This window comes from Homarus americanus, unplaced genomic scaffold (genome assembly GCF_018991925.1).
Source record: "Homarus americanus isolate GMGI-L3 unplaced genomic scaffold, GMGI_Hamer_2.0 scaffold8148, whole genome shotgun sequence".
Lineage (NCBI taxonomy): Eukaryota > Metazoa > Arthropoda > Malacostraca > Decapoda > Nephropidae > Homarus > Homarus americanus.
Genome location: NW_024721643.1, coordinates 515,706 through 531,597, shown reverse-complemented (window position 1 = coordinate 531,597; position 15,892 = coordinate 515,706). Strand labels below are relative to the sequence as shown.

Below are 15,892 nucleotides of genomic sequence, written 5' to 3'. Positions count from 1 at the left end.
AGTAAGACAAGACAACCATATCTAAGAATCCTGGACACTAAACAAAATTGTGACTTGGTATTTATTTTTAGAGTAGTGTACGTATTTGGTAAATAATTAAACCATATTATGACCATGTAAGAGCATATGAACACCACCCTATTTATGTGAACTAAATTAATATATACAAAAATGTAAAACAGTTACATATTACATTTTTATTAGAAAGAAAGGCTATGACTAAATGGGAGGAAAATAATATTAAACACTAAAAGAAAAATAAATTGTGAGTGCATTAAATTCACCAAAACTATGTCAAAATTGTATGAAATGGAGGCAGTTTCCTTTTTGCCCTCTGGTGCTTAAGTACTTAACATCACAAAAGTGTATGGATGACTTTTCTGTGCCAGTATTTGACTTTGTTTATCCAATACTTTCAGATGAATATAGTATTTCCTGTTGGTACTTTTATTATCTGAAAGGCAGTGTAAATAAACAAGATCATTAATCATTGTCACTACATTGCATCCGTTAGTCTAACTCTGATAGATCACTATGCACAATATGTTGTTTAACAAAGACAAGTAGAAGACTCATTCTTTGAATTACAATGTTATTGTACTCATAGTGCATCATTATTGTTAGACTGTATTATATAGTTGTAGAAGCAAAGTAACATCACAAGCAGTAGTTAGAGAAGCACCAGGGTGCCTGGCGTGGTGGCTGTGGCTTTGTGTTAGATTAGGTTGTTGTCTGCCTACGCAGTCATGCCGCATCTTGAGGGGAATGGCAGTCCAGACCCCTCTGGCTTACACCAAGAAGGGTTTGTTGAAGCTGCATGCATCTGTAGCACCAAAATGCCTGTTAGTGTAATGCTGTGACTCATAATAGATATTTAGAATCTACCCTTTCATATGAATTGACAATAGTGAAAGGAATTACACTGTATCTACTTTTATATCCATTGATGATTGGCTTCATCATATTTATATACTATATATGACTAGTAGTGTATTAACATATTATTAATAACAATACAATATGAAAGTTCTCTCTCTCTGATTGTGAATTATGTGAAATAGATTCTAAGTAGTCTAGAGTGGTGAGTGTCACACATGTAAGCATCCCTCTCCTCTGGCAGTAGGAAGGTACCTTTAGTTTAGTGAGTGTGAATAGTCAATGAATTACCAGAAAATCTGATTTCTTAAACTCTCTTTAAGATCACATTAAGTACATGTATAATTCTCGTGAACTGTCATGAAATACAAGATCATTTGCAAATTACTATTACAGTTAATGATAGACTGACACTGTGAGGAGTACCATGTCTACTCCTTACTCTAGAAGATTGTGATGATGTTCGAATCCATTTTTTTTTCAACACTCCAGTATTTTTCATTTCTTAGAAGAGTGTCAACATTTTTTAATGTGTATAGGCTGTGTTTTTTATTTTTCAAAATGGATGGTTATCTTGTCTCAGTTTCATAGTCAGTGGAAAGTAAAATTTAACTTCATTAATTGTACCACAAAGTTACTATTAAAGAGAGCTTATGTTTGTATGATTAATTTAAATTATATAACTTAGTGTTGTCTGCTGACCTCCCTGTCAACACATCCCAGAACCTAAGGTCACTTGAATATTTTCTTACTGACTACACAGTTTGCTTTGGAAAGAAATTTTTTTTGGATTATTATTCTCACATTTAATATCCTTTTATGTGTGATTATTGACAAGTTGAATGCCAATCTTACTGCATATATCTAACAACAAAATTTATAACACTCTTGGTGATCAATGAACCACTCTACCAGTATGACTTCTGGACCAGGATGCTCAAGTACTATATGAATTATCCTGTTTACTGATCCCTCTAATATACACACACACCACATTATAAAAATAAATGGTTGACTTGAGATATGTGAATCACCAAAAGAAGTCCTTGCATTAGCTGTTATGTGGTTGCAGAAAACAGAAAATAAAAAAGTGACCTTTGGCAGATCTATTTTCTTTATGCTAGAATGATCTTCGTGTTCAGTGTGTTCTCTTCCCTCTCTTCTATTTCTTTTCATTAATTGTTTGATAACATGTTAAGTATAATTAAATACATGAGTGTGAAAGAAGAGGTTAATGTTTATAATGAAAGTTACTAATCAGTTTGTCATTTTTTTTCATAATATTTTTTTAAATCGAGTAATCAGTAATTTGGGAATTTTTTAAGGTTTTTAACAGTTTATTGATTTTTGGAGTATTTAAATTGTTGCCTTGTAAACCTTGAACAGTTAACAGATGGGTAACAAGGTGATTGATTTGATACAATTTATTGATTGAATCAATATTAAAATACTCAGAACTTGGTCACCAAACCATATAATTATGGAAAATAATTTATTCAAACGGAAGTCAGTTGTCAGTTGTCTTTGATTTGTTAGTCCTATATATTTATAATTACATTTTAAACATTAGGCATGTGCAGTGTAATGTTATTCTAAGAACTAGATTACAGTATAATTTAAATTTTCAAAATTAATTCATCTTATTTTCTTACTAATCATGATCAATGCTTCAGTTAGGCAGAACTTAAGTTACCCAAGACTCATTTGTTCATATTGATTATCCAAAGTAAGATTATTCAGAACAATTGTGTAATATAGTACTTGATTAAATTTGTGGTTATTGTGAAATCTTAATTACCTGGGACTTGGTAAACTTTACCTTAACTCTTAGTTTAGCTGGAATCAAGATTATCTAAATTCCCTATAAATCAAACCCTTTTAATTCTGGATATAAGCTTTTACATTTCCAGAAATTCACATTTTATAAGGTAGAAATGGTGGATGTTACATACAGGTATACTGTAGGTTTTGATGAATATTATCTTAGTTAAGTCTGTTCTTATATTTTGCTGAAAGAGTCATGAAATACTGTAGATATACTTTCTGTATTTTATTTCATTTAGGTCTTCAGTATGCATCTCTTAAATCTCTTTTTTCTCTTTTCTTATCCTCTTTGCCACTGGTCGGCTTGCTAGCCATTCAGGCAGTCGGTCATTTCTTTAATACGCACTGTTGGCAAGTACTGTACTGTCCTAGGAACTTATCTGTCGAAGAGATTATTGAATGAACATACATAATAGTACATGCTTATTGATACATTATGCAGCAGCCTAAATTTTTTAGAGTACACTTCTGTACAATATACCTTGTGTTGAGAACCTCATAAATCTGACTGAGAAGACCTTTGCTATAGCCCTTCCTTTATGTTAGCTAGCTACTCACATCTAGTCAGGACTATTTATGTCCCTCTGTGAACAGTGGCATATTGGATTACTCTGTCTCTGTTCTGTACAAGTTATCTTTAGACTGGATGAATGAATATTAATCAAACTTGCACAACACCAATTACAGTATATACAAAGTTGTAGAGTATATTAAATTTTTTGGCATTGTGGGTGAAAAGGTTGATACTAAATATGAAAAGGTCACGAGTACTACTATACAAATGTCTGTTGCCTTTTTTCTTTTTCTCATTATTTTGACTTTGACATTTTCCTACAAGTTTGTTGGCAGGATTAAGCAAATTAATCAGTATAGATGATTGAGGTTTTAGGCTTCACTAAAATAATACATGTGAATGGGGTCATATGGGATCAAGTTTATGAAAAGGTGCATTGTAAAAAGGTAATACTGTACAGGTAAGCGAGAGGACATAAGTAGTGTTAAGTGCAGGAGATGTTAAGAGAAAGTCTTCTAACTAAATTGGATAGGGTATTAGAGTATTGAAAGGAATAGTGTAAAGATAACTTCACTTCAAATGATGAAGAGTCGGTACAACATGCCCTTACAATTCGCGGCTTTCGATTATTCACGGATGCCACCCTGGATGTTCCCATGAATGTCTGCAGGTAGTTTTAAAGTTGGCTGCATTTTCACAGCCGGGATGGAGAGCCTGCGAGTTTTATGGCATCCCACAAGGTGTTTCTCTTTAGTCCCAGTTGGCTGGGTCGTGTGTGCTCACTCCGTCTCGGTGACAGTCCAGGCTAAACACTTGTCCGTTTCTCGCGTGTGCTACTCTGCTTTCTTAACAACTGTGCTCCTTGTGCTTGTGATGGCTCCCAAATGCCCTCAACCACCTTCATCCAGCCACAGGAAGGTGCCCAAACAAGTGACGAGAGAAAGAGGTCATGTATTTCTCCCATACGTACGCCTGGCTACGGGAGCGGGTATGGGATTTACTGTTAATATTAGTGTTCACTGTTATTATAGTGATTAATCATGGCATTGTAGCTAGGTTAGCTCATCATTGTAACCACCAGGCTACTGGGCCAGGCTGTTATGTTTTTCTCAACTTGTATTTTTGGGTAGATATACGTAACTTTCTTCATTTATTTTTACTCGGTTACATGCACACACCATCGTAAATACATATTGTGAGAAAAGGTAAAAGAAATAATTGTTCTAAGGGCAAACACGTAAAATGGGAGGAGAGCGCAGAGTGTAGCTGGTGAGGAGTGTTGCTAGGGAATCCGCGTCCCAGCTGATCTTCGTTACTTTGGTGGAGCAGGGAGTGTATGCATATGGTGACTGTGTTAATCTTTCATTTGGCTTTTATTTACTGTTTTTTTTTTTTTATCCTCTTCGCCACTGATCGGCTTGTTAGCCGCTTGGGCGATCGGTCACGTCTCTTTTCCTTTATATTCTTCACCAAAAGGTCGGCTCGCTAGCCGCCCGGGCGATCGGTCACGTCTCTGTCACGCACTGTTGGCAAATACTGGGCATGCACCGGCTCCTGAATGTACCTGAACCCGCTCCAGTGTTGGTCAAGTCTTCTCTTGAAAGAGCTCACACTCGGTGCCGTCACAACACTCTCTGGTAGATTGTTCCAAGAGTTTACAACCCTCACCGAAAAAGTTTGCCCTCACGGTTTTCTGGACTTGCGGCTTCTTCAATCTTGAGCTGTGACCCCTTGTGGGGCGAGCGTCCGCCAGCTCCAAGTAAGGACACTCAACTGAGTAGTGCCCCCTGAGATGCTTATAAACCTCAACTAGGTCACCCCTTGCCCGTCTGTAGTATAAGCTAGGCAAGTTCAGGCGCTCCAATCTCTCAGGGTAGCTGAGTGACAATAGTATTTTTTGTTGAAACTTATTTATTGGTATTATTTTGATTTATTCCTCACATTTCATGGTACTGCATATATTATTTTAAGAAAACTATAGCTGTGTGGTGTTATGTTTTATTTTTTTTTCAACTCGTATTTTCAGGTAGATATGTGTAACTTTCTTCATTTATTTTTACTCGATTACATGCACACACAATCCTACATTAATATTGTGAAAAAAGTACAGTACAGTCAGTTCTGTTATAACGCGATAGTTATGTTCTTGTAAAACATCGTGTTATACAAAATCGTGTAATAGAAATAACAGGGCTTATGGAGAAAATAGGGTTAGGTGCAGATTACTACTCGAAATCGAAAAAAATTTAGTAGTTAGCCTAACACAAAGGATAGCACAGTCTAAATAAATGTAACATTCATATCTAATAATGAAATCATACAGTAAATGTAACACTTTACCTTGAAAAAATATGAATATAACTTGATGGGGAGAAGGGTGATTTTGAGGTTGATAACATCGAGCTTCTCTTCAAGTGTTATAGCCTTTCTTTTACGATCATCACCGGGAATGCGATCACCAGAACGCTTCTTGGAGATATTCTTTTTTACCATATTCACAGTTAATACCACACAATTGAAGAAATAGTAAGCAAAAATCGCGTTACAGCAAACAAGCGTTCGCGTTTTACAAATATCGTTCCTCTATTCATAAATCGTGTTAGAGCCAATTCGCGTTGTCAAAACACGCGTTATAGCAGAACTCACTGTACAGTAAAGCCTCCGATAACGACGGTTCAACTAACGAAAATTCAAATCTAAGACCCTGGTTAATTTAGGACCCAATTCAATTTATGCCATTATTTTCTTCGTATTTACAAAATTAAAAAAATATATATATATTACATTTTTGTATAAATATAACTAAATCCCGATATTAAAAAAAAAAAAAAAAAAAAAACCGCCTTGTGCACAGAGGCTTCCGGGCTTGTTAGTGGTGACGCCAGCATCACTAGTATAAACAATCGCAGCTGGCGGGCCCTTTGTTTTCACACATCTGAACAGGAAAAGGAGAAAAACTTTCACAGGGTTCTTACAGCATTTTTGCATCCCTATTCAACAAGAGCAAGAGAGCAAGTGATGGAAGTGTTGTTTCAAAAGCTAATAGAAAGTGTATTAGCTTAGCCGAGAAACTAGATGTGTTAAAACGATATGAAAAAGGTGAGAGGTCTGTGGATATTATATGGAACTAGCAATGAACAGATTTTCTGAAGTGGATCCATTAACAGAACAAAGCATTAAAATTTAAATAAACGCAAATGACCTCTACATAAAGATGTATAATGAGAAAAGGAAGCAACTGTGCAAGGTTCTTTCGACAGCTTTATTATTCGAAGGCCTAAACCATCAAATTCAGCCGTCTTGTCTCCTCGTATGTGTTTCAATATTCTACGTATTACAGTATTAATTAATTTCATTGTTCATTTCACATATATAAACATTAATTCAATCAAATATATATTCAGTAATAAACAATAATGAATCTTTTGTACATATTCTTAAGATAAATGACTGTTTCCTTGAGTGCGCACGTATACATTGGCGTTTCACTATCAGTCTCACTTTTTTCTTTAATATCAGTGGTTGCTTTACTTTACATTAAATAACATTAATTAAAACATACACATTTTTTTACATTAATTTTACTACTACTACAACAACAACAACATTATGGGTGTAAACACTGACAACAATGCCGTCTCTTATCCTCTTGTGTGTTTTAATATTCTACGTATTATTAATGAATTGTATTTTTCATTTCACACATATAAAGAATAATTCAATCAAATACATATTCAGTAATAAACAATAATGAATCTTCTGTACATATTCTTAAAAATATAAATGACGCGGTATCCTTAAATGCGCACATATATGTTGGCGTTCCCAATCCATCTCACTTATTTTTCTTTAGTGGTTAGCTATTTCTATTGTTCCATTTATTAACATTAAATAACATTACTTAAAACATATATTAATTTTTTTACATTAATTTTACTACAGCTACAACCAGGGTCTTATTTTCTTCATTTTCTCATGTAGAACTTGTCCCAGACTCTCGACTGTAAACACAAACAAAAACAATGGCTTCCCGTCTCTTGTGTGACCATAATATTATTCATTTACAGTATATTGTATAAGGTGCATTCAGAAACATTATTTAAAGAATATAGTTTGCAATTTTCATTAATTGTATTGTTTTTTGGGGAAAAGAGGGTAAAAAACCACACAAAAGATATGAAAAGGTCACACCTGGGAATGCATCTCATTATTATTGCTTTATTTTAATGGTAATTAATGATTTGTGATATGACGATTCACATTACACTGCAATATTGGAGGACACATTACTGTCGTTATTCGAGGCTTTACTGTACAGTATTACACCACATTTAATAACATCCTTCATGTTGGGTTGGCTAGATGGCTATGAAAGAAATTTAGAAAGTTTGACCTGCGTATCGACCCAGCTGGCGCTCGGCTCCCATTCCTTCTAGAAACAGTAATTTTTTATGAGGAAAAAATTGCCGTATGGCAACCCAACCAACTTCTCTTTAATACCAAAGCACGTAGTTGACTTGAGGGTAGACTGGTATTTTTTCTACATTTCGATCCATTTTGTCGTCTTGTTTCTGCTTATTTTTACTTTTACCCTCTTCACCACTGATCGGCTTGTTAGCCGCTTGGGCGATTGGTCACGTCTGTTACTTTTCTGTTTCTTTTATGCTCTTCACCAAATGATCGGCTTGTTAGCCGTTTGGGCGATCGGTCACGTCTCTGTTACACACTGTTGGTAAGTACTGGGCTGTTGGTAAGTACTGGGCATGCACCGGCTCCTGAATGAACCTGAACCTGTTCCAGTGTTGGTCAAGTCTGACCTTGAAAGAGCTCACAATCGGTGCCGTCACAACACTTTCTGGTAGAGTGTTCCAAGAGTTCACAACTCTCACTCCGAAAAAGTTTGCCCTCACAGTTTTCTGGACATATGTGTCTTTTTCAATCTTGAGCTGTGACCCCTTGTGGGGCAAGCATCTGCCAGCTCCAAGTAAGGACACTCAACTGAGTAGTACCCCTTGAGATGCTTATACACCTCAATTAGGTCGCCCCTTGCCTGTCTGTAGTATAAGCTAGGCAAGTTCAGGCGCTCCAATCTCTCAGGGTAGTTGAGGTGCTGAAGTGCAAGCACCAGTCTGGTGGCCCTCCTTTGAACATTGTCAACCAACTGATAGTCCCTAGCATATCTCGGGGACCAGACGGGGTGACAGTACTCCAGATGGGGAAGCACTTCACTCTTGAAGATCGTTATGAGGGATGGACCGTCTAGATATCTGAACGACCTTCTTATAAGACCCAATAATTTATTTGCCTGATTTACCTTCTTCTCGCAATGGCCCAAAAACTTCAGCTTATTGTCAACATACACACCCAGGTCCTTCTCACATTCAGTCTCAAATAGTGCAGTTTCTTCATCCCATTGAGACATATGATACGCCTCCTTACCGTTGGTACGGCCCAGGGGCATCCTCTTACGCTTCGTGACCTTGAATCTCAGCAGCCATTTCTTCGACCATTCTTGGAGCTCACAAAGATCCTTCTGCAGCTCTTCATAGTCCACTTGGTTCTTGATTTCCCGAAATAACTTGGCGTCATCGGCAAACATTTGTATGGAGGAGTGTACACCGTCAGGCATGTCATTTATGAAACAAACAAACAACAGTGGGCCCAATACACTGCCCTGTGGTACCCCGCTTGTGACAGGTACGGATGATGATTTTGTGCCACCATACACTGCTTGCGGTCTTGTAGAAAGTCTTCTATCCACTCTAGGACATTTCCCCAAATTCCGTACCCTTCCAGTTTGATTTTCAGGTAAAAGAAATAATTGTCCTAAGGGCAAACATGTAAAGGGAATATACATTTCATTTCTTTGCACACGAGTGAAAAGGCACCCCATCCCCCGGTCAACAAATGATATTCGCGGTTATGGTAATTCACGGCCATTTTTAGACCCAAAGCCCCCTGCGAATTTTAAGGGCATGCTGTAATACAATATCTTAAATGTAGTTGGAAAGAGGAGGGTAATATTCTCATTCAAAAATATACATCCAAATGGATTAAATATAATAAAGGGGCTTGGAGTGAATGCAATAATGGTAGAGATGGTAAAAAATGGGAATGATATAATAAAATATTAGGGCTACAAAATGTGTGTGCTTTTTGAAATTGAGAGAGAAGTTGCCGAGTAAAAAAGTGCCATATGGTAAAGGTAGTTAGGATGATTGCTTCATGAGCATTTTAGGAACAGTGTGAACAAAAATTGAGAGGGTAAACAGTCTTAAGAAATATGAGAAACAGAGAGGTGTTATAGAAAGTCTATGTGGATATCAGTGATAAGGAAAGGGACTAAACCTTTGCTTAGGGAACAGAACCTCTGTATCCTAGATGTGTGGATGGATAGACATGCAGGAAGTATAGTATCAATGTGTAAAAATGACTGGAGAGCACAGAGTTCAGTGAGTTTTGTGGAGGGACCTGCTGCTGATAGGTGATGTTAGGTTGTGCAAAGCAGCATGAGAAAACCAATATACTGTAAATAATTGGGACGGAGGCAGGAACCAAGCTGTAGTTAGATAGAAAGATGTACAGTAGTTATCACTGACCAACCATTGCATTAAACCTGTTTTGTTGGCTGACCAAAACCAGATGAGTGAAGAAGTGTTAGAGGAGGTTAGGGAAATTCAAATACTTGAGATCAATGTTTTGTAAACATGGCAGTGAGTAATGCAAGGGAGGAAGAGGATTGGTTCATTTGAGAGTGTAATGAAAGGGAAAATTGTAACAGACACCAAAGTTTCTGACATTCAGTAACAGGAGCAAATCATTGGCTTACACGTAAAATGAAGCAGACAGGTCTGGGAATCAGGTTGTTGGAATGAGTTATTTAAGGACTGCATGATCTTACTAGAGGGTGGGGTGTGATTCTAATCGATGGTAGGAATGTCCTGAGACGTGTGAAAGAGAAAGAACCCAGAGATAATGGATGGAGGCTCATTGCTTGTGTAGGAGGAAAACTGGTGGTTTGGACAAGTACTGTAGTGGTGATAGTGAAAATTTTTAATGGTTAGTGTACAGTTAAAAGGGACAAGAGTAGTGGGAACCCAAACACAACTGCCTGGAAGAGTAGAGTGGTGGAGTACATAAGGGAAGGTTACATCTTTCCTGATAATCATATTTTAGTCAGTCTGGTAGTTTGGCATTTTAAAGAAATTACATTATTTCAATTGGTTATTGAGTTTTTCTCCACATTTTCCATTCACTTCAAACTTCATATAGTGGACTAGGTTTATACACATTGTAATTCCTTGTTATGTTCCCCCTTTGCTTTGCCTATCTGAAGTGTTAACCAGAGAAAGATAAATGGGAATGCAGTTATGTTTGATCTTTGCCATGCTTGTGATGTGTATGGGGGGAAAACTTCATAGTGTACATGGGAATTTTTCTTAACTTGTAGACTTTCTTGGGAGCATTCTGAACTTGCCCTGATGTTAATAGAATTACCCATGTAACTTAGATCACTAAATAATACTGTGCTAGCTTAACACAAGGACCAATTACTGTTCTTCCATGGCAGAGTTATAATGATCTAAACTTTCAGTCCACACATCACAAGGATGACCCCATGGCTAGGCAGGGTTGCTGGCTCAGTGAGTGAGCTGTGGTGTACACCAAGTCATTCACTGGTCTCTCAAGGCTCTAAAAGCTGAATCTACTTAACCTGAGAACTGGAGGAAACAGTTTAATCTTACTTGGCACTTGGTTGCTTTTATATTATCACTTGGATTGCAATTGCTAAGTGAATATAGCACCTCCATCCTATTGTAAGGGTTCTTAGTTTATGCCCAGGGTTCCCTCAGTCCATCCAGCTATTAATAGGTGCCTAACTTTACAACTGGAAAGTGAAAATAGTCAAATGCAGTGCTGGCCACACAGCCTCCTTGTAGACTGAAAAACAAAGGCTTATTGTATAGTCTGCTGTATGCACACTGGGTCATCAGACCTACAGGATACACGTTCACTCTTCATAACCTGTATTATCACTTAGATTCATTTTTCATTTTGTTTTAAGGAAAAAATTCAAGCACTAAAGGAATGAGCCTGTTTCTGAAGTCTAAATATGAAGATGAACATTATCTGTAGTGTTGTGTAGTAGTACCGGTTGCACACTAATAGCAGACAAACTGATGCTTTTAAATTATTCGATAGTGTTTTTAATTTTTTTAAGGTCATTCAAGGAACTGTTTGCTAGTTATTCTATAGATAGATATTCATTCTTTTTCATTCATGCAGTAAAATCATAATACAAATTTACACTTTGTTCAGCATGAATGTCGACAATGTAGGTATACAGCAGTTGACATAAAAGTGTAGGTACCCTGTACTAAGTAGAGAGAGTAAGGCAGGTATACAAACAATGGTAAGAGAGCAGGGCAGGTATACAAAAAATGGTAAACAGTATGGCAATTCAATCAATAAAAGTGAAATTTTGATGATGAATATAACGCATTATATTACATTGTTGGCATGCCAGAATTATATAGGAACATCACAAGTATATTTTTTAACCTCAGTGTGTGTGTGTGTACACCCATTCATATACATGCTCATCTGCACATGTCTATACATACAGTACATGTATATACCAGTTTCTACTTGGGAATATAATATATATGGTACTTGTACAGTCCAGCATATGGATATTAATTTGGGTTGACAATTATGACTTCAGTGCTTTGTAACCTTTATTTTAAACATTATGAGGTCCTCAATACACACACTTGTATTTATCTTATGTTTATTAATTTAAATGAAGGAGTAAGATTTTAAATTTGCAGTATTTAATGAACTCCCAAAATAACCTAGGGTACAGAAGGCTGTGTACAATGAAGAAATTGTGAAATTCCCACAAATTATATACTGTGTATATATATATATATATATATATATATATATATATATATATATATATATATATATATATATATATATATATATATATATATATATATATATATATATATATATATACTAGTGATCTTTTTTTTTTTTCATTGGCAGAGAAATAGTCTTTTGTTTATCAGTATTCTCATAACCGAGATAGTAATATACAGTACTTAGTTTAACCTTTGCGTATATTAGTTCTGTATGGCCTAGTTAGAGCCTGTATACCACGTTATGAGTTATTGAATAACAGCAAAATCTGAGTCGTATTGGATGTGATGTGATCCAGTCTTTATAGAGGTATTAGCTGCCAGTAATTAGCAATTACTTTTTAGTTTTTATAAATTTATACTAATAAGTTATGTAATGCCGCACATAAATATTGAACAAGCATAATTTGCCTCTTTAACATAAAAATCATGTGATGGAATATTTACAAGTATCTTGTATTAATATGCTCACCCCATAAAAAAAAATGTATATATATATATATATATATATATATATATATATATATATATATATATATATATATATATATATATATATATATATATATATATATATATATATATATATATATATATATGCAAATCTATTGTGTAGAAGAGGAAGACTTATGCGTGTTTTTTTATTTTTTTTTATTAAAGATTAGCAGTCTTATTTCATGCTTCCAACTTGTTTATTTACAGCAAGCCTACCATGCAACAGCCGTGATCCGCCAAATGAGGAAAATGGCACTAAGCACTCAGCGTGAGAAGAAAGAGAGCGAGTCCAGCGACACTAATGCCAACACCACAAAAGCACCAAGAGAAAATGCCCACTAGTTATTCCTCAGCTCACTGCTTTGATTTTTTTAAGAAATGTGATGTGGTTAGGCTGTCTTCAGTTCTTGTTTGCATTTCCAAAGACTGTATCTTGCAGTTTCAAAGCTAAAGTTAGTCTTACATAAATGCTAACTGAATTTCAGAAGAGTCTACCAAGTTGATAACTTTGGTTCTTCTGGTTTCTTGGTTCTCATCCAGGCTTTGACTGTGGCTCAACAAGTAGCCTGTACAGAAGGCTTTGGTGTCTTCTACTTACTTGTGATTGATTCTAGAGTCTAATAGTTATTTTTGTATAATAATTGCAGATATTTTTCACTTGCAGTCTTTAGTAGTATCCCAATTTATAAGCAAAACTTTGAATGTGGTATAGGAGTGATACCATAATAGAAACACTCAAATTTAATATTGCAACTAGAATTACACCCAGCCAATTAACATGTTACTGACATCTTGAAAACGAGTCAAGGTGCAGATTTTTACTCCTAACATGTCACTTTACTTGAAGCTCATTGAGGATGTGACTGCAGTATTCCTCATGGTTAATATTTGACACTAAATTATTGTGCTGGTGTTTGATGCATCATATATATTAAACCAGAGTTATCCCATATTCTAAATTTCTGAAGCAAAAATTAATTTTTTTTTTCATTACATTATTAAGCTCAACGGCATCCACTTTGTCAGCTGGTGAGCTCTTGCCAGGAGGGTTCTGTGTATGTTGGGAAGAAGAGTATGGACTGTTGTTATTTTAGCTTAGCAAACGTTACTTTCTTTCATAAACACTTCTGAATTTTATGGTATTGGAAAATCACTTCTCTCCATCTAAGGACCTATTGTCTTTCATGTATCACGATATTTTAAAATGTTCAGAATGGCAACTGCATAAATTCCCTAGAATATGTATATTTAGCATGGACATTTATTCACATGGGCAGTGAAGCTCTCTGTTAATCAAATTTTGTATTTGTGCTCTTGCCTCTTAGACCTATGAAGTGATCATAACCAAGTCTGGCTGGGGCTTGGAAGTCTCTGGGCAAGCATGTGTTTTTGATCTACGCAACAATTTGTAAATTTCTAAGTGCAATTTTTTAGCAGTAATTTTTTTTTCTTTGCAAAAAGTTGACTATTCTTGATGTTTTGTAGTAGTCCTTGTCCCTGAAGTTGAGGTCTCTTGTGGGGTTCAGTAAATTTTCTTGATGGTTTACTCCCAGAATTTGTTAAAATGTAAGCAAGAAAATATGAACCTAAGGGTGTTAAGCATCATGTTCAAGTCTTTATTAAACTTCAGGAAGGACTTCACAGTCAGGGTTAACAACTGATGCACATGTCAGTAGCACAAAGTTCCAATGGCCTGCTAAAGCTCAAGTCAGAAGCAAGTTGTTTTTTCTTTAAATTTATGAACATATTCCATTTTAGGTTGCTTAAATTGTAGCCTGTTGAAAATTGTATGAGTTTGTGTCAGTATGCTGTTGCTCAAAGTAATATAGCAAAGTGTTATCTGTCATCCATTATTGTGATCGACTTCTCTTAATTTTAAATCTTCCTTTCTATATTTTCCCAGGACTTGAGCTTTTAGCAATTCTAAAAGGAAGTTCATTGTAGTAATCACCAAATGGATGTGTATTCCTATTTTTAAAAATTTACCAATATTAGCAACCTTATTAGGTAGTTGAAGAATATTTGTAGCCAATAGAATTTTTCGAATCTTGCATTTGTAGGAAATAGTATGCAAACATTTAAATGACTTAGTATTATCTGATTGCATGACATCATAACTGAGTTAATGGTGAATAAACAATGGTTGGTGATGGTGTTATAGGCTGCATTCGACAGATGCCAGGAAGTGAAATCCTTCAGGTCTAAGGTAAGAATCAGGTCATTATGAACGACCTTGGTAAAAGAGATTACAATGGGGCTCTGTTCGAGGATCTGTGCAACAGTGTGGTTTTAGTATGATCCTTGGAGGCAGTAGTGTGGTCCTCAGTATGATCCTTGGAGGCAGCAGTATGGTCTTCAGTATGATTCATGAAGTCAACAGTACATTTGTTAAGTTATCAAGAGAGGTGTACCTTCCATGTTGCACACAATAGTCCTACTTCCCTTTTCCATACATGCGTCATGTATATGTGAGGTAGAAGCCAAAACTCTTTCATAAGAGTTTCTGATACAGCCATATGGGAAGATAATTAGTTTTATGGAAAGAGAACTGTCGAATGCAGTCATAGATTGTTAAGGTCATTGGTTTCAATCGCCAAAAGTGACTTGAATTTGGTATTTTTTTTTTTTTAGCAATTTGTGTCTTGTTTTTCTTGGATAACGAAAATGTTGATAAACGGACTGGATAATAGAATAAACAAATATGAGATTGCATAAATAATTTTGCCTTGAGATATATATATATATATATATATATATATATATATATATATATATATATATATATACATACATATACGATATAGCGTATATACATATATACGTATATACATATATATATATATATATATATATATATATATATATATATATATATATATATATATATATATACATGTATATATATATACACACACGTATATATATATATATATATATATATATATATATACACACTTTTGGCAACCACCAATCATATATTTAGTCTGTAATTCAGGTCATCATTGATGAGTTTAATACAGTGAAATATTTGTTATGCAATGTATTAATTTAAATGGGAAACTAAAGTTAGGTTGGAATCTACTGGTGCAGTTTTATCAGGCTTTCTTTTCTGGACAAATCCTCTTTAATATGTGGAGTATTTGATTTTATGGAGTGGTCTATTTTGTCAAATGCGCCATCCATGGGGGGACGTTCTTCTCAATAAAGTCTCGCTACACACAGCATTCAACAGAATGTTTGGATGTACTATGTATTT

The 15,892-nt window shown here is 35.3% G+C and overlaps 1 protein-coding gene across 1 annotated transcript in view; it reads left to right on the top strand.

Annotated features, from left to right (window-relative positions):
- LOC121861799 (calcium/calmodulin-dependent protein kinase type 1-like) overlaps window positions 1–15,323 on the top strand; it is a 65,898-nt gene extending 50,575 nt beyond the window's left edge. The window contains exon 10 of the mRNA XM_042359722.1: window positions 12,844–15,323. Coding sequence (XP_042215656.1) covers window positions 12,844–12,908 — 65 coding nt within the window. The 3' untranslated portion in view covers window positions 12,909–15,323. The remainder of the gene's footprint in view (window positions 1–12,843) is intronic.
- Window positions 15,324–15,892: the final 569 nt, after the last annotated feature.